Genomic DNA, 18,144 nt, shown 5'->3' on the forward strand with positions numbered 1-18,144 from the left:
CTTGTGTTTGACAAGCCTGTGTGTGTCTCTTCCAGAAAGGCATCCACGCTTGATTTGGAGACATTAAGAGATGAAGAATTTCCCTTGGTAGCTTGTTCCAGTAGTTAAACAACCTCCCTATTAAAACTTTGGCCCTTATTTCTAATTTAAATTTGTCAGGCTTCAGCTTCCTGCCTTTGGTGGTGGTTCTGTCATTCTCTGCTCTATTAAAGAGCCCCTTTGTAGCCTGTATTTTCTCCTCATTAAGGTACTTATACACCATGATCAAGTCACCTCTTAATCTTCTTTTGGTAAACTGAACAGATTGAGATCAGTAGTCTCTGACTGTAATGCATTTCCTCCACCCTTCACATCACTTTTGTGGCTAAGGTATTACTCCATGTGAGTAAGGTATTAGCATCTGGCCCTATGAAACTAGTGAACTTCAAATGGATCAGAGGGTATCTCTAGCTGAGCATCCCAACAGGGTTACAGACAAGATCATAGAAGATTAGGGTTGGAAGAGACCTCAGGAGGTCATCTAGCCCAAACCCCTGCTCAAAGCAGAACCAACACCAACTAAATCATCCCAGCCAGGGCTTTGTCAAGCCGGGCCTTAAAAACCTCTAAGGATGGAAATTCCACCACCTCCCTACGTAACCCATTCCAGTGCTTCACCACCCTCCTAGTGAAATAGTTTTTCCTAATATCCAGCCTAGACCGCCCCCACTGCAACTTGAAACCATTGCTTCTTGTTCTGTCAAGATGTCCTATTTGATTTTACCAATCCCTTCTATGCTCTACTTTGTGATAAAAATGTGTGCAAAGATCTGTAGATTTCTGCCACCAAAGTTAATATCTCATCTGATCAGGAAATTATGGGCCTGATCTGCAGCTGGTGTAAATCAATGTACACCAGCTAAGGGTCTGGCCCCAAATCTTTATAATAAAAGACAGCGGGCATATCTAGAAAAACCCACTGGAGAGAACTAAAATGTATGGCCCCCTTATGTCCATCAAGTCTTTGACAATACGTAAGCCTTAGAAGAAGGCCTCCCGTTTATAGTATTGCTAGCCAATTGTGCAATTCTGTTGATATTGAATTGATAAATGAATAAATTAATAAATGATATTGACTGATATTCGTCTGTCTCTAATCTCCATGCGTAGCACAACGTGAAATGCATTTCATGGTTATCCTATGGAATGTTATGCTATTCGGTATTTATATGCACCAGTAAAAATGCTGTGGGGATGGTAGCCCAGACGCACAATGCTTGCCTGGGCAACCCGTCTGCTCTGGAAGCAAAGCCAAAGGGTGCATGGAACAGACAACACAATCTTCAGCAATCGAATGCTGGTTTTAGGCATGATTCTGTTGTTTCTAAAACTTCTTGTGCCGTCTTCTTTCTAGCTATTAGCAGCAGAACACTTCATTTTTTCAAGCAATATCCCCCAAACCAAACAGTTTAAGCACTATTTGTCTGGATAGAAAGCTATTACATGTTGGGGACTTCCTCCCAGTAGGACCCTAGGATCTGTCCTAGGGAAGGAAAGAAGGTTGAGCTAAGAAACAGCATTGAGGGAAGCTAGCACTGGACCAGGCATAAAGGCCTGATCCAAGACGAGCTGAAGTCAGTGGAAAGCCTTCCTTTGACCTGAACAGGTGTTGGATCAGGCCCTCACTGAAAGATTCATAGCGGAGAGAGATGAAAAAGGCCAGCCTAGCTCACTAAACCCACCTACTTCAAAAATGCCCCATTGCAACCAGTGGGGCGTTCTGCTTAAAAATCAGTGTCATGATGTGGCTTAAGGTTCGGACATCCTCTCCTGGTGAGGTCCAAAGAGTCACCTTTGCCAGCACCTCCCCAGTTCTACCCTCCAGGGGCACAGCTTTAGCAGATGCATAAAACCCTTCGGTTAGCATGGTTGGATGGGTGCATTCAAGTGGAAAAGTTTATTACTAACTTTGAGATCCATTTACTAGCTAATAGGCCATTCCCTTGTCATTTTATAACAAGGCCTTATTGTTACATATTCAAAGAACTGTGCAATTAATGGATGCAAATACCTTCTCGTCTCTCTTTGCGATGCCGGTGACTGTTACCCTCCAGGAAAAACAAAGCCGATGAGACTGGAATTTGTCACATCAAAACCAAAAAGGGCAAATGAAAAAAACTCTTAGAAAGCCCCCCTAACATTTCAAACCTTATTCATGCAGCAGAAACGGAAGAGGGGAAAAAAGCACAAATAATATTGTTTCCCCCTTGGCTGGTCACCTTCAAAGAGAAAAGAGATTGTTTTCCCTAGCATGTCAGTCACAGTGAGTAAAAGCAATTAAAAAAACAAAACAAGTCCATCGGAGCCAGGGAAGCTCTTTCTTCATTTCATTTGCCAAAGCACTCGGCCGAAGGAGAGCCCTGATCCACCAAAGCGCTTCCCCAATAAATTACGCTGGGAGTGGTAGCTTTAGAATGTTTAACTGAATGGTGCTAAGGTGCCAGGCTTCAGAGTTTCCTGAGTGCATGGAAAGCATGACTCCTGTTTCTGTCTGCGGTGTATGTTTATAGGAAGGCCGAGGTCTATCCATTAGCCTGAACTTGCGCAGCCAGTAACATAAGAAAAAAGAAACAATGTAAGATTGAAGCAGCAGCAAGGATCAAATAGTGCCTGGCCCTAGATTGGGAGGCGGGTGGGAGGGAAGAAGATGCAAGACTTGCCGCGACAGCTGATCATCCCTGCACTCACCGAGGTCTCCTTCCTCCTAGCCCCTTCTGAAATGCAAATCACCCCAAGGGGCAGGGGATGAAACAAGGAGTGGCCATTACACTGACCCCGTCTCTCTGAACATGCCCATGAAGTTTGCTGATTGCACTGGGGGGGGTGTGTGAAAAAGTTGCATCGTCCATGCAGTGGGTATATGCCCCCTGCATAGCAGATTGCTCCAGGCTTCCTCTTGGAGCAGTGTAGCTTGTATTCAAGGCTCTCAAAGTACTTTACAAATGTTAGTTGATTTCCCCAGAATCATTGGAAGTAACCCATGACTCCTGGTGGTTTTTCTTAAAGCCCCAGCTCATGGAGTCATGTGATTAGGTGAGACTCTCAGCTTCCATTTTTTAAGGAAGTTTGTAGCCCTCCTGTTTGTGGAGAAAAAGCTGACACTGTGAATTGTACAGGCTCAGAATTTAGAAGGCAAATAAAGAGAATCCCCCATGTTTTTTTTAATCTCAGGATTTTTAAGTCAAATCTCAGGATTTGCGGGGGAGGGGGGGAAGAGTCTGTCTCACGAAATGCTTTTGGGTGGTGAAACCGAGGTATGCTTCCTATTTCATGGTTGAGTAAATGGGCGCTATGTAGTTGTCCCAAGGTCACACAAACTATTGGCAGAGCTTGGAGTAGCAGACAGGTTGTCTCTTGACCACCACACTCTTCCTTTCACCAGGGCATTTAACCCCTCTATCGGGAAGCTCCACTCAATAGCCCTTTGTTGATTCTCCAAACCCGGAGCGTGACCTGCTGGGGCGTCTGTGTTGCAGGTCCCACTGCTGAGCCAGAACCACAAGCCCTAGGAGTTTCTGCAGCACCTTGGCTCATCAGCTCAAACTGTCGCAGCTCCTGCTTTTTGCTCTGCGGGGGTCCCCCCAATTTCGCCCCCAGTGTGTCAGCCAAGAGGGCACCCCCCACATGGGCCCATGCCAGACCGGACCAACCCACTGTGGGCAGGGCTAGAAATCCAGCTCTGAGGCCCATTCTCTCGCTCAGCTCACAGAATCATAGGGTTAGAAAGCTTTCAGAGGGGCAGCCCTATTAATCTGTATCAGCAAAACAACCAGGAGCCCTTGTGGCACCTTAGAGACTAACACATTTATTTGGGCATAAGCTTTCGTGGGCCGGAACCCACTTCATCAGACTGCCGGGGTCATCTAGTCTAACACCCCGCCAAGATGCACACGACCTCCCTGCCTCAGTTTACCCAGCTATAAAATGGGCCGACACGCCCCCTCTAGGCAGCGGGAGAGGGGAAGTTTAATGAGCTCGCTCCCCGACGCGCTGGGATTAGCGTTAGGTGGAGGCCGAAGCGGGGCTCGTTTCTTGGAGCTCTGCAGAGGGGAAGGCGCAAACAGGCAGCGCCCCTGTCCCTGTCCACACGGGCGGGTCTGCAAATGCCCAGGGACGCGCCCAGCTCAGCATCAAGCCGGGACTGAATCGTCTGAACATCCCCTGGCCCGGTTCCGCTGCCCCGGATCCATCGCTCCAGCCCCGCTGCGGCCCCCTCGCCTCCCCCTGCCGCGCTGCCTGCGGTCGGCCCGCGCCCCGCCGGATCCCCGCAGCCACCCCCCTGGGCACCTGCCTGCTCCCATTGGCCGGCGCGGGGAGCCCCCCAGCGCCCGTCCGCCCCAGCCGGAGGGCGGAGCCGCAGGGCTGGCCCCAGCCCGGCTGCGGCGTGAGCCTCCTCCTCCTCCGGCCCGGGATTCGCTGCGCGGAGCGCGGGGGGAGGCTCCCAGTGGCACCGGGGCAGCGCGGAGGAGCGGGGATGGCTCGGGCTTGGCAGCGCTGAGCCGCGCCAGGTGCGTTCCGCCCCCGGGATCCCGGGGAAGGAAACACCCAACTTCAGCCCGGGCCGGGATCCGTCTCCCGGGGGACCTGGTCTGAACGCCCCGCGGCAGGCGTGGGGGCGCACCGGTCCTGGGGGGCATCTTTTCCCCTCCACCCCAGCCGGCATGGAGCCGCCAGCCGCCTGCCTTTGGCTCTCGGTCTTCAGCTGCCTCCTCGCCTGGGTAAGTGCACGGCCCCGGAGCGCCTCCGTGGTGCTCCGCTCCGCTCGCCCGGTGCCTTCCCGGTGTGCCCGGGCGCAGCTGAGCGCTCGTCTTCCCGCTCCGAGCCGGATCATTCATTCGCGCTCCGGCCTGATTTTGCGGGGAGAAACTTTCGCCGACTTCCGAATGTTGTGTCTGGACGTGCGAAGGGGCAGGTTCGTCCCGTCTTTCTGCCCGATCAGTCTCGGGACGCGCAGGCACGGGGCTTGTCCTGCGGAACCTGCAGGGAAAGGGGCTCTGAGGGTCACCTTAGTTTAGTTGGGTTTTTTTGGCGGGGGGCTGCCCGAGGAGGCTGTTTCCTCTTCTGCAGCATTTGCTTCTTGGATAGTGCCTTGACCTGGAAAAGAGCTCAGGGAGGGGGAAATCGGCTAGAGAGCTGCGAATAATGGGATGAAACTCGGAGGACTCTGAATGTTGGGGCAGATCGGTTTGGTTGTGGAATACACTTGGGGGCAAGCTGCAGCTTTCAGGTCATTTGACTCTCAACGGGGCAAAGCACTCGGGTATGTACCGGGTGGGTACGCCAGTGCCTGGAACTGGGTGCCCCTGATAACCTAGTGGGGCTTGTCTGTCTGTCTGATTTCCACCATCCCTGTTTCAGGATCAAGCCTCTCGGCTTGCCCGGCTCCCTCCGCCCCCGCAGGACAATGCAGAAGCCACCTGGGAAGTTACTTCTCCAAGTGTTTGATTATTTGTGTTATTTCACTGTCAGTAGGAAACCGGGTCTTATTGGAATATTTCACCAGGGGGCTGCTCCTTAAAGCTTCTCTCCTTGCACCGTATTCAATGAAGCTAATTGCTGTATTTTACTGAGGAGGATTGAGAGGCAGCTGAGGCTGCATTTGCCCCCTTAATTCAAACCCTGGCTTGCATTCATTCCCTCTCATAACCAATAAACCCGCAACATTCCTTCAGCGGCACCCTGTTGTGGTGGTGAAGTTGCTCGGTGTGACTGGGGTTAGCCCTTGTTTGCTGGACGGGAGTCGGTTTCATTTGCTCGCTGTCCCTTCAGTTCCATGACCGAGTTTTCCCCTAGAAGCCAGTCTGATCTCCCATGGACAAAGTCAACCCAATTCAATGGAGACAGGTTTCAGAGGGGTAGCCGTGTTAGTCTGTATCAGCAAAAAAGAGGAGTCCTTGTGGCACCTTAGAGACTAACAAATTTGTTTGGGCATAAGCTTTCGTGGGCTAGAACCCACATTATGCCCAATTCAATGGAATTTCACAGCATGGGCAGAGCCACCCAACCCTGGCTTTTGCTTCTTTCCTCTGTCATATGGCTCTCCCACGTCCCCTCTCCTCCAAGCCTGTGAAATGAGACAGTGAAACAAGTTCTGTTTTTGGTCAGCTTGGAATATCCAGCATCTTCCGTTCCCAAGCCCAGGTGGGTTAGATTTTCAGAATAAATTAAAGTTGGTGCTTTCCTTTTGGAGAAGGACATAAACAGCTGGTGTCCAGCACTTGAGCTGGGGAGCAAACGATGAGGGGAAACGGGGAATTCATGTAAGCACAGGGATCTGAGCCAGATCCTGCTCCCACTGAAATCTATGGCAAAATTCTCATTGACTTCAAACCTGGAGGTGTGAGGAAATCATCTGGGGCCCGGTCTTGGAAACACAGAGGCACAGTAGCAACTTCACTCCTGTGAGCAGTCAAAGAGGCTGCTGGGGGTGCTGGAACAATTTGTATAGTGGGGGGTGCTGAGAGCCATTGAACCAAACTGTAAACTCTGGATATCATGGAAGCCACTTCAAGCCAGGGGGAGCAGCAGCACCCCCCCCCCCGCACCCTTAGCTCCTATGGAGGCTACCCCAGTTACTTGTGCAAGCGTTTGCAGGATTGGGCCCTTAGACTGTAAACCCTGTGGGTGGAGACAGGGTCTTTATCTGTGCTTTCTACGAGCACTAACCTCCTGGTGCTCTGTGATTAATAAGAACAAACCATAAACTAGCGGCTCTTCTGGGTCAACCTTGACTTCCTTTTAACTGTCTGTTTCCTTGTTTTGCTACATCACTGTTTATTTTCTCATTGTAGTGCAATGATCATTGATTTTTTCCCCTATCTTACTTTCATGATATTTACCAGACTTTGCTAGACCTCAGCTTCTATTGATGGGGCAGACAGAATAGTGCCCGAGATCAGCTTTTGCAAACGCCTTCGCTAACATATGAATGCTGAGCCTACTGCTGTAGAAGGGGTGATGTCAGTGTTTGAATGCTAAGGAGAACTCCAGAGATCCAAAGAGTTGCAATGCATTTCAGAACCAAAGCTGAAACAGCGATAATTTTGCCATGGGATCTGGGATTGCTCAGTGCAGTTTTCCTTTTAATTTCACTGTGATGATTAATTGGTCTGTCCTTGAAAAGTTTTAAATAGCAGTCCTGCTCTGGTCAGTATGAAACAAAAAGTTCAGTGTCATAAAACTATTGTAGCCAGGTGTTTTAACTGCTCTTGTAAACTTTCCCCTTGCTGCTACATAACTCAGACACTCAGACAGGAAAACCAGGATATATAACTTCAAACTGTTGATTGACTGTCTGCTATCCTGCCTCTTGCAGCAGCCAGTGCCGAAGGCTTCAGAGAAAAGCAATAGATGTCTTTTCATTTACCTTTGATTTAAAACCAGGGTAATGTCACTGACTTCAACTTTCCAGTGGTGTGACTAAAATAAGAATCTGGTCAACTGAGCCATGAACATGACTAGTGGAAAGTATTTTGGCATGTACGCGTCGAATGAGATTTCAGTCATTCAAATCGCTCTGCGAATTCCACTTTCTTCCAGATTCAAAGATCAGTCTGGGCTGGCCAAATTGGCCGGTGTAGTATAAACTGTGTTTGGCCTGTTTCACCTACAGAAATGTAGTTAAACCAGAGTAAAATTGATGTAAGTGAATGCCAAATCAGGCTCTATGTTTTTCCAGTGCTCAAATTGCAAATGAAGTGACCCAGGATGATTCCATACATCTGTAACCCGCACTCATTTAGACTTGTGTGAAAACCACTGGCCAACTTCTGACTCTTTCATTCCACTACTCATTGGTAGGGGGGGTTGATGAAAATGTATATAAAGAAACCGACTCTTTCAAAGAAGATCCATTGTATTCACTGTCCTTAGAAACCTTTATTGTAATTCCAGCATCTTTCTGAAGGTTGCTATTACCATCTGCCGCACACACGTTGCAACTCCTCATGATAACAGAACCCTTTATAAAACTTAAAATCCTTGACTTTTGCTGGCCGTGCTACAAAGCTGCTCTAAGAGGTATTATATGTATTTCAGCCTATAGGTACATGTACTGAATTCTGTATACATCATATATATGCTTTTTAGAACATTATGGTTAGAGGTTAACAGAGCTAGAGAAAATCAAATGCAAAATGGAGTGGTAGGGGTCGTACTTGGAAGGAACATTAGCAGAATGTTACTCTAGTCCGCAGGCACTTCAGCCCTGGTTTTCAAAAGATGATCATCAACCACCAGGGATCGCGAGTCCTATTTTGTTGGTCAGCAGCATGAAAAATACTGAGAGCCAAATAGGGGGAGAGGGTGGGTGGGGTGGTCGGAGCATACTGGGAGGGGAGTGGGTCCATGCGAGGGTCTTTCTCCCATGAAGTGGTCTGAGGAATGGAGAAAGAGAGAGGACTGCTGAATTGCAGTATATTACTGTGCCAGATACCACTGGCATCTGGAGGCAGATGGGACCATGGACAGAGAATCTTGCCTGATACTCTGGCAGGCAGGTTGTGTGTGTGTTTCCGCCTCAGTTTCTTTGTACAATCATTTTTAAAACATTATGAGCCAAACTCATCCCTAGTGTAACTTCAACTCCGTTGCACCGGAGATGAATCTAATCCGATAGGAATTTTTTTGCCTTGAGTTACGGTGACCAGATGTCCCCTTTTTAAAGGGACAGTCCCATTTTTGGGGACTTTTTCTTCTCTAGGTGCCTATTACGCCCCCCCACCCCGTGTCCTGTATTTTCCACAGTTGCTACCTGGTAACCCTCCCTTGAGTACTAACTACGTGAATCAAAATGATTAACAAAAACGAACAGATTTAACAGGCCTTCCTCTCTCACTTAAACCAGTTCACACTGATGTAACTCTATTGACTTCTGTCTAGGTATAAAGTCCTTATCACTGCAGTATCTGAGCCCCAGTCTACACTGGGGGGGTGTCGACCTAAGATACGTGAATAGCATAGCTGAAGTCAGCATATCTTAGGTGAGGATGGCAGCGAGTTGACCGCTGCCACTCCCCCATTGACTCCGCTTCCTCCTCTCGTGAGCTGGAGTTCCGGAGTCGAGGGGGAGTGCGTTCAGCGATAGATTTATCACATCTAGACAAGACGCGATAAATCGATCCCCGATAGATCCATCACTACCTGGTGGATCGGCAGGTAGTGAAGACCTGCCCTGAGTGTCTCACAGGCATTAATGGATTTAAAGTAGAAAGGTATTATCCTCATTTGACAGATTGGGAACTGAGGCCTGGGGTAAACTATGACCCAGGTCCTCAAAAGTATTTAGGCACCTAACTCCCATGGGAATTAACATGAATTAGGTGCCTAAATACCTTTGGTCATGCCACTTTAAGGTCCAGATCCTCAATGCCATATAGGAACTCGGTGTTGGAGCCAGAAATGGACCCCAAGGTTTCCTGAGGCCCAGTCTAGTACACCTCCTCTAGGTTATCTTTCCTACCCTCCTGTGAAGTTACTTCTGATTCTCACCATTGTAAGTGAGAGGAAAATGAGACCCAATAAGTGAACAGAATGGGTAGAAAAGGGCTCTGGTGATGGACCATGGAGACTTTACCCTTGGGCTACTGGTTCAGATCAGCCCATACAATTAGTGACCAAACTTCAGAGCTAGCTAAGATCACATTAGTGGCATATGTGATCTTCCAGCTACATCCAAGAAGATGTTCTTGCACCCAGGCCTCATACATGATCTATATAGACCTGTACATATAAGAAACACTATGAGTGGTCTGTATTCTCAATACTTAGCCTGTAAACTTTGCAGAACAGGATCTGAATTTCTTTCATTTCTGTCCATTACAATGGAACAGTGGGCAAATGTCCACAGAGGGAGAAAATATCACATTGCAATTGGTACTTGGCCCTCTTCTTGACATTCTTAGAAGGAGCGGCCAAGTACAGAATGGGCCAGTGAGAACCTCTTTGTCTTGGGTTTCTCTAGGTCGCAGCTGCAGTAATGAAAAGCCACTTCCAACCTTTTGTGCTGTATATGTTCTGAACCTCAGATTGGAGAATCTTTAACTCATTGTGCGACGAGTGTCAGAGGCAAGCCCACTTTCCAAACGCAACGGGTCCAATGCCACTGTCATGCCAGCTTCACGCTATTGTAATTCTGTTGACTTGAATGGAATCACTCCTGACCAGCATTGGTGTCAGGGAAATCCGAATCCAGGGCCCAGTCATTTTGCTTTAAAAAGGGAAATGTGGTAAATGTAGCCTTGAAAGTGTGGAAGCGAAATGTGTAGCCCAACTCATTCTGAGGCTGGGTGGCCCTATTCACTATCTGTCTGACTCAGGATGAGAAGGTTTTTCGTGCAGAGGAAAGTGCTCTGTGACTACAGAAATCTCTCTTCTGGTTAGCAGAACTGAAACTACTTGGCAACAAATCCTCTGGTGCATGCCATGATCACCAGGAAAAGGGTGATTGCAAAGAGGGAGAGGGGTGAGGAAAGTTCTGACCATTGTACCATCATCCCAGTGCTTGTACATCTGCCCTACATCAGTTTAGGGAAGTTCTTTCACTGTTAGGTGAACATTTTTCCTCGTAATATTTCCCTGATCTTGCATTCTCCGTGCACTCAAACTCAGAGGGCCTGATCTTCAAAAGTACTGACTGCCCATAATGTCACTCAAAGTAAATGGGAGCTGTGAGTGCTCTGAAAATGAGGCCTTGGTTGACTTCACTGGAAGCAGGATCTGATCCAAGGTATTGAACTAGGACCTAGGAAGACAAATGATAGTGATGATTACATTAGCCCTCATCCAATATTAAAGTGGTTATTTGCACAGCAGAGAAGTATGGCAGGTGTGGACCTCTGTTTATAGGTTAAGCAATCTTCTGTTCCTCACCCCTCTTTGCCTGCAACTTGCTGCCGGTTCACTTGGTGTTATGCTTGACTGCCACAGATCCCTGGATGGTTTCCTTCGCCTCACTGTGCCTCAGTTTTCTCTTCTATGTAATCAGGATAATACTTCTCTCGCACACAGGGAGGACTAATTCATTAGTGTTCACAGAGTGCTTTGGTGGGAGGTGGGAGTTTGAGGTGTGGAGTGGTGTTGGGGAGAGGGATAGCTCAGTGGTTTGAGCATTGGCCTGCTAAACCCAGAGTTGTGAGTTCAATCCTTGAGGGGGCCATTTAGGGATCTGGGGCAAAAACTGGGGACTGGTCCAGCTTTGAGCAGGGGGTTGTACTAGATACCTCCGGAGGTCCCTTCCAACCCTGATATTCTATGAACTGCTAATTGATTGATTGCTTTGCCAAATGCTTCCTTAATCCCTGGGCAGTCCCTTTATTCACTTAACTAGATAAAATTGGATTGGATCAGGATTGTGTTTTAAATGTTCTAAAAGCATCTAGAATGGTAGATATAAATAAGTGCTAAGTTTTATTCTAATAAGGACGTTAATAATAATAAAGGCATTAGAGTTTCCGTTACTGAAACTAGAACATGATTCAAGCGCTCTCCAGCCTCCTATCTGTGTCGCAAATTACTTTTAAACTGCTTAGTCCTGTAACTAAAACTGTACAGTGGAAGAGGAGCCACAATCACGATAACAATTACATTACAATAAATGCCAGCCTGATCTGATGTAAATGGCCCATCAGAACATTTATTAAACTGCGGGAAGCAATCTTGGTTTGAGATGTGGCTACGCATACAGGAGTTCTGTGAAGGTCTAGTAGTGCATGAAGCTGATATTCACTCCTCCCTGCCCTATTTTGCCTTTCAGTCACGTTGGTGTAAATCAGGAACCATTCCCTCGAAATCAGTGAAGTGACAGTGGTGAAAAGTTAATGTCGTGAAATTAGGTCCTGTAATTTTCAGGCTGTTGGTTTTATGAAGTGCTTTCAGGGACGCAGTTAATGTGCAAGGAACTGTCTGTGTCTGGGTGTGTAGGGCTGGTTTAAACTGGAATACTAGGACAGTGCAGGGATAGCATTTTATACCTACTGTATCTCCAGAACCCAGACGTATTTTGGCCCGTATGCGCTACATGTATTTTAAAAACTCACACGTATTTTGTGCTAGAAAAAAACACCAAACCCAATCAACTCAACATGGTTATTGTAAACATTACTAAACTGTGTCATAAGTCACATTGCATGCATTTTCTTATGCCCAGGGAGTTACCTATCCTTCCATCTTCACCACATCTGTCCTGGGCAGACAGAGCTTTTTATTTGGACTCGCATTCAGGTAGCCGAATCAAATCTGATTCGTGTGGGATTTTTTTTTTTCTTCTAATAGATTTCACAGATGGAATGAAAGATCGACATGGAGACCCTAATCCTACTTTGATAGCAAATTGCTGTGAACTTCAGGATAGGAGCAGGATCAGAGAAGGAAGTGTCATCGGGGTAGAGTGGGGTGAAACGTTTCAGATGAAAGTTTTATTTGCTGAACGATGCAGATCAGGTTGACCGAAACATGTCATGAATTTGTGTCAATTTCACCAGATTGGTTTTGGTAAAAAAAAAAAAAGACCTAAAGGCAGCTAAAAGAAATCTAAACATTTTGTTTCATTACTTTTGAAACAAAACATTTTGATTTTTTTATTACAAACAAATTAACTTCAAGTTTATTTTAAACTCAAAGTTTTTAAAAATTCAAAAATGAAATGTTTTGGGATTTGACCTGAGACAATTTTCTTTTTTTTTTTTTTTTTTCAATTATTTCATTGGCTGCCAAGTTCACATTTCAGCATCAACCCAAGACAATTTTTGTGTGTGTGCTGCAAACAAACAGCAAACTGAGTCATTCACATAGCTCTCGTGCGCACGCATTTTGATCTTATGCCAGTCTTAACTGGCATAACTCCATTAACTCTAACAGAGTGACTCTTAATTTACTTCCATGTAAGTGAGAACAGAATCAGACCTATAGACTCCCCTCTTCCTTTCTGGAACTGAATATATCAGGCCAGTACTTCAGCTGGTGGAAATTGGCATAGTCCCATTAGCTGCAACACCGATTTACATTGGCTCAAGCGCTCATGCCTTATTCGCAAAGTTTCTTTGTTCAATTTTATGAGCCTGATTCTCTTCTTCTAGTTTTACAGTGGTATAATTCCAGGGACTCTGCGGGAATTATTACTCCTGATAGTCACGTGTAATTCGCTATAAAATCAGACCCTAAACATAGGAATCATCACACATTTAAAAATGTTACCTGGAAAGCATACATCTAGAACACACTGGAGATAAAAATATCAAGAATTTTGTGTCTCATTTGTAAAACCTGAATGTGCAGAATATCCCTTTAAAATATATTTCTTTGGGTCACAAACATTATTCTGTATTTAAGAGATGTTTTTAATGCATAGTCTATATCATAACCAACAATTACAGATTTGCTGTTATTCTATTGTTACTGTGTCCATAATAAATGTCCTCATCTGTCTAATGTAAGCAATCTAAGAAATTCCATACAAGTAACTACATTAGAAGAGCATTAAGGTTACAAAGCACTGAAAAGTGAGGAAATGTCAAAAAATTAAGGCAGCCCATGCAACCTTAAATCTACCTCTTTATTACGTGCATTACAACAGACTTTAATGACATGCTCACATAATGTTTTGTTTTGGCTGGGCCCCTGATTTATTCGGTGCATAGAGTCAAAAGTGGACTTTGTTTCCACTATTTCTTGAAAACAGCCAGACCATTTTGGCTCAAAGTTTATGTACAAATAAATCCATTCCTGGGCCAAGAAAAAACGTGCCAAGTTTGAACCCAAAGGATAAAAATCTGTTGAAGATCTGTTGAGCATCTGAAAATGACCATTTAGAAGAAAAAATCTTGTGTGACGTTGACTCTAGACATCCTTACACGTTTAGCTTGGAATAGGATATAGATCAGGTGCACCATCATTTATCATAAGCCTGCACCATCCTCAGTACACCTGTGACTAAATTCAGCCCCTGGCCTAAATGCAACTTCCATTGAATTCACTGGGAGTTGCACCTGCTTGTATGAAGGACTGAGTCTGGTCCCCACAGAGAGCATCCTTATACTTGCTTTGCATACCCAGGCCTCAACCTCAGCTGTGGCCATATCTACGGAGTACAACTGAGATGTTGGAGAGGGGGTGGGTGAAAGCTATTTCTCAGAGGGCTGCACTGAACTACTTGTGTCTAGGTATGGCTCCTAGGGAGGATCTGCCAGCTAGGGATTTCTGGAGCAGTGTTGTCCAGCCAGGCTCCCTTCCCTTCAATAATCCCGATGCCCTCATGCTGAGGATTGCAGGGGTAGTGTTGGAGCTAGGTCTGTTAGTCTCCTCTGATGGGAGAATCCCCAGCTCGGGAGCTCCACCCCTTTGTGGTACACAGCAGAACATGGCTCGACTGAATCCACACTGAGCTAACAGAGGCCAGTGGTTTATTCATCGTGGCTACAGCATTGGACTGGGACTCTGGAGACATGGGTTCTATTCCTGGTCATGCTGCTGGGTGATGTTGGGCAAATCACTGCCCCTCTGTGCCTCAGTTTCCCCATGTGTAAAATGGCAGTAATGATCTCCTTTGGGAAGCGCTTTGAGATCCACTGCTGAAAAGAGCTAGGCATTATTATTGAACACCAAATCAGTGCTAGTTACTCTTCTATGCTGCTTACACCATTTTCTGTCTCGCTCGCACCCAATATGCAACCACTATTTAGGTTGTCCTTGATTTTAGCCTTTGCGGCCTAAGCATTATAGGACCATAGGATGTCCGCACAGCAGACGTATGGTCTTTTTCCACCTGGAAAAATCAGCAGCACAAAAAAGTCTCTGTTGAAGCCATTCCTGGTTTCACCGGAGTTTGGACGGAGGTCAGAAATCACGTGAAGAATTACTGCCATGCCGAGGAGTCTCCAGCTATGCTGCCTGCATTTTTCAGGCATGATATTAAACAGTTCTGCAGTGCTGTGTGTGGCCTAGCTATGCCATGCATCTAATTCCATTGCTGAAATGATCCCCTCAACTGTATTTTGCTGTCAGTTCTCTGGGATCCTCTTGTTTCCAGAAGCAATGCCTGGGATGGCAGATTCCCGTAGCTTGCAAAATTTCTCCCTACAAGGCTTTTCCCTTTCAGCATCTCTACTCCACGGATAGGGCAAGCACTGTGCGTCTGCTTGCCGAGGAATTCTTTCCATATGACCCCTCACTCATGAGTCCTGTCAGGGAAATGAGCGTTTGTGCCCTTCTTTTAGCAACAAATATATTCTAGCTTGTCTCCAGCCTCACTCTGTACAGCGTCATTCTTAGTGTGCATTGATCTTGGGAGCAATACTTGGGATACTTTTTGCAGGGACAGTGGGCCAGCTCTTACGGGATGTGAATCAGCGGAGCTCCAATAAAGTCCATCGTCTACAGACATACGCCAGCTGAGGATCTGGTCCATGGTGTTCACTTATTATTATTTTGAGCCCTAACTCCCTTACCGGAACACACAAGCCTGGTCAGTGTTGTGGATGGGAAATCCCCAGGGGACATCCAGATGCAGAAGGCAGTGATGTTGGCAGGTCGCTCTCTTTCCTTTGAGTCTCAAATGACCCCTGCCCCCTGAATAGTGCTAGGGGAACACTATACTGCCAGAGGCATCATCTTCTGGATGACACAGAGCTGACTTTTTTTTTAAATCCTGCAGCCTCACGACAAGGATAAGACAAACCCAAGGACTTATTGCTGCACGATCTTCCAGAAGCACAAAATTCTCTTGTGGGAAAATAGTTAAATGACAGACTCATGGATTATAATGTTCAAAAGGAAATAAGCCTCAGGCAATTCACAGGGACTTATTAACTCTGGAACGCCAACATATGCAGAATGGAAAACAACCGAAAATGGGGACAGAAAAGAGAGAGGGGTGGGGCTTGTAATGACTCCAAGGAGAGATTCTTTGTGGGATTTCAGATCCTACCAGCCAATGAACACAGCAGGCAACTGGCGTTGCAGTGAATTAGATACTGTTGATAAGATCTGTGCGCGTATCCGCAAGGTGCCAGGTTGGTATTTAGTGTCTCCGTTTGTTATGACTGTGGAATGAAATCTTCCTCCAGAAGGGCAAAGCTGTAACTCATCTGAGAGTATCTAACGGGAACCCTGTCAGCTCTAGCCACGGGACCAGGTCCTGAGCTGAAAAGGGATGCACAAATAGCTTTGCAACACCTTCTGTGCTCCCCTGATTCTCAGGCCATCCTGGCGCTGGATTGGTGCCCCACAGGAATCTTTCCATAGCCAGATCTACTGCCTTAAGGACAGCTTAGCTTTGGGGAAGCAGCACTAGTGTATGGGGAAAGTGAGACTGCAGCCACCTGATTGAATGGGTTTGTGTCCCGGCCACCTTCTCGTATAACAAGGCAGCAGTAAAGTCTTGCCTTTTATCCGTCTACCCCAGAGGCGCTGGCAGGATTTGTTACGGACAAACAAAAAGGCAACTGTGTGTTTGACTCCGGTTCCCTTCCACTCCCTCTGTTTGATGACAAATCAATGACACATTTCGCTGTAGCTGCCTGGATTGGGTGTTACACCCCTGGCATCTTGGAGTTCCTGTGTTTTGTAATTATTTCCTCTCTGCCAATATACCACTCAGGCTTCCTCAGCTATCGGCTGTGAACACAAACCCAAAATATATAACACAGCCATTGGATGCAGCCCAGCCAGCGGGAGGATGATGCAACTAAAAATAAATGCCCACATGCCCTGCAAAGCAGCCAACAGCCAGAAATCAGGCATCTACTTGGCGTGGGGCTTTAATTAACAGAGAGAGGTCAAACCCTATGCTCAGCCGCTGTAGGGGGCACAGGACCGGGACTCGGGAGCCGTGGGTTCAATTCCTGGCTCTGCAACACAAACTCTGATGTTGGGCATGTCCCTTCGTCTCTCTGCGCTGCAGTTCCCCAGCGGTAAGAGAGGGATAACGAGGCTGCCTTTCTCCTGCTCTTTGGTTAGACGGCAAGGTCTTTGGGGCAGGGACTGTATGTAGAGCACCTAGCACAATGGGGCCCCAATCTCCATTGGGATGTCTAGGGGACGTCTAGCCCATGGCAGCAAGCCTCCCAGCCTGGGTCAAGAGACTCGGGCTTGCACTGTTGTGCTAAAAATAGCTATGTAGACATTGGAGCTTGGGGTGGAGCACCTGGCATTGGCCACTATTGGAAGACAGGATACAGGGCTAGATGGACCTTTGGTCTGACCCAGTATGACCATTCTTATGTTAAATGGACTAACACTGGGCTAAGTGAGAGATCTGAGAAAGTAGTTGTCAGTGGGGGAACCATCCTTAAATGGGGGAGTCTGGTGGTGGCCCACAGGGATCAGTACAGGGCCTGACACTATTCAACTCTTTCCTCAAGGATCTGCAAGTGTAATATAAGAGCTTGGGCTCTGAAGCCTAGGGAGAGGGGTGAGTGCTGTCTCCAGAGCTATTTTTTAAGGCACTAGTTCGAGGCCAAGCCTGTTGACCCAGGGTGGGAGGGTCGCTGCTTCAGGCAATGTACACATATGCCTAGAAGGTCTTGTAATGAGCGTGGCCACTCCGCACAGCAAGAGGGCACCCAGATCAAGTATAACTTTAACACCATTCCCTTGGTTACCGTCCACATGTCAAGAGCATTTAGGTGCCATGTTAACTACGGTCTTGCCAGTGATGATGCCCAGTTTGTCATTTACTGTTTCTGCAGAGCTGAGTGTACTCCAAAGGGAGAGCTTCCTAGACCAAAACTGCCCTCCCCTAAGGGTGGTATTCAGCCCTGTGCATCTAGATACCGCCTTAGTCCTTAAAATAAGACTGAGCAGGGACTCATCAGCAGAGCTGATCGGGAATTTTTCAACAAAATAGTTTTTCATTAGAAAATGCTGATTCACTGAAGCAGAAACCAACAGCATGTGGAAATGGACCAGCTTTGGCAAAGCTTTTGTTGGCAACGTTTTCTCAGGTCCGGGATGGAATTTCTGATCAAAGCAAGAGAGAGATGCACACCACATCCCAGAATGCTGCCCAGCCTGGTAACGCAACGAAGATACAAGAGACCGAAGTTGAAGTTCAGTTCCCTCTTCTACCCTGAGTCACAGTGGTGACTTGAACTTCGGTTCAACCCCACATTT

The 18,144-nt window shown here is 46.9% G+C and overlaps 1 protein-coding gene across 1 annotated transcript in view; it reads left to right on the top strand.

The window, feature by feature from the left end:
- Positions 1-4,700: 4,700 nt before the first annotated feature.
- The window catches only part of LOC144260785 (vasoactive intestinal polypeptide receptor-like), a 182,321-nt gene continuing 168,877 nt past the window's right edge, over positions 4,701-18,144 (top strand). The window contains exon 1 of the mRNA XM_077809524.1: positions 4,701-4,757. Coding sequence (XP_077665650.1) covers positions 4,701-4,757 — 57 coding nt within the window. The remainder of the gene's footprint in view (positions 4,758-18,144) is intronic.

This window comes from Eretmochelys imbricata, chromosome 2, assembly GCF_965152235.1.
Source record: "Eretmochelys imbricata isolate rEreImb1 chromosome 2, rEreImb1.hap1, whole genome shotgun sequence".
NCBI classification, from domain to species: domain Eukaryota; kingdom Metazoa; phylum Chordata; order Testudines; family Cheloniidae; genus Eretmochelys; species Eretmochelys imbricata.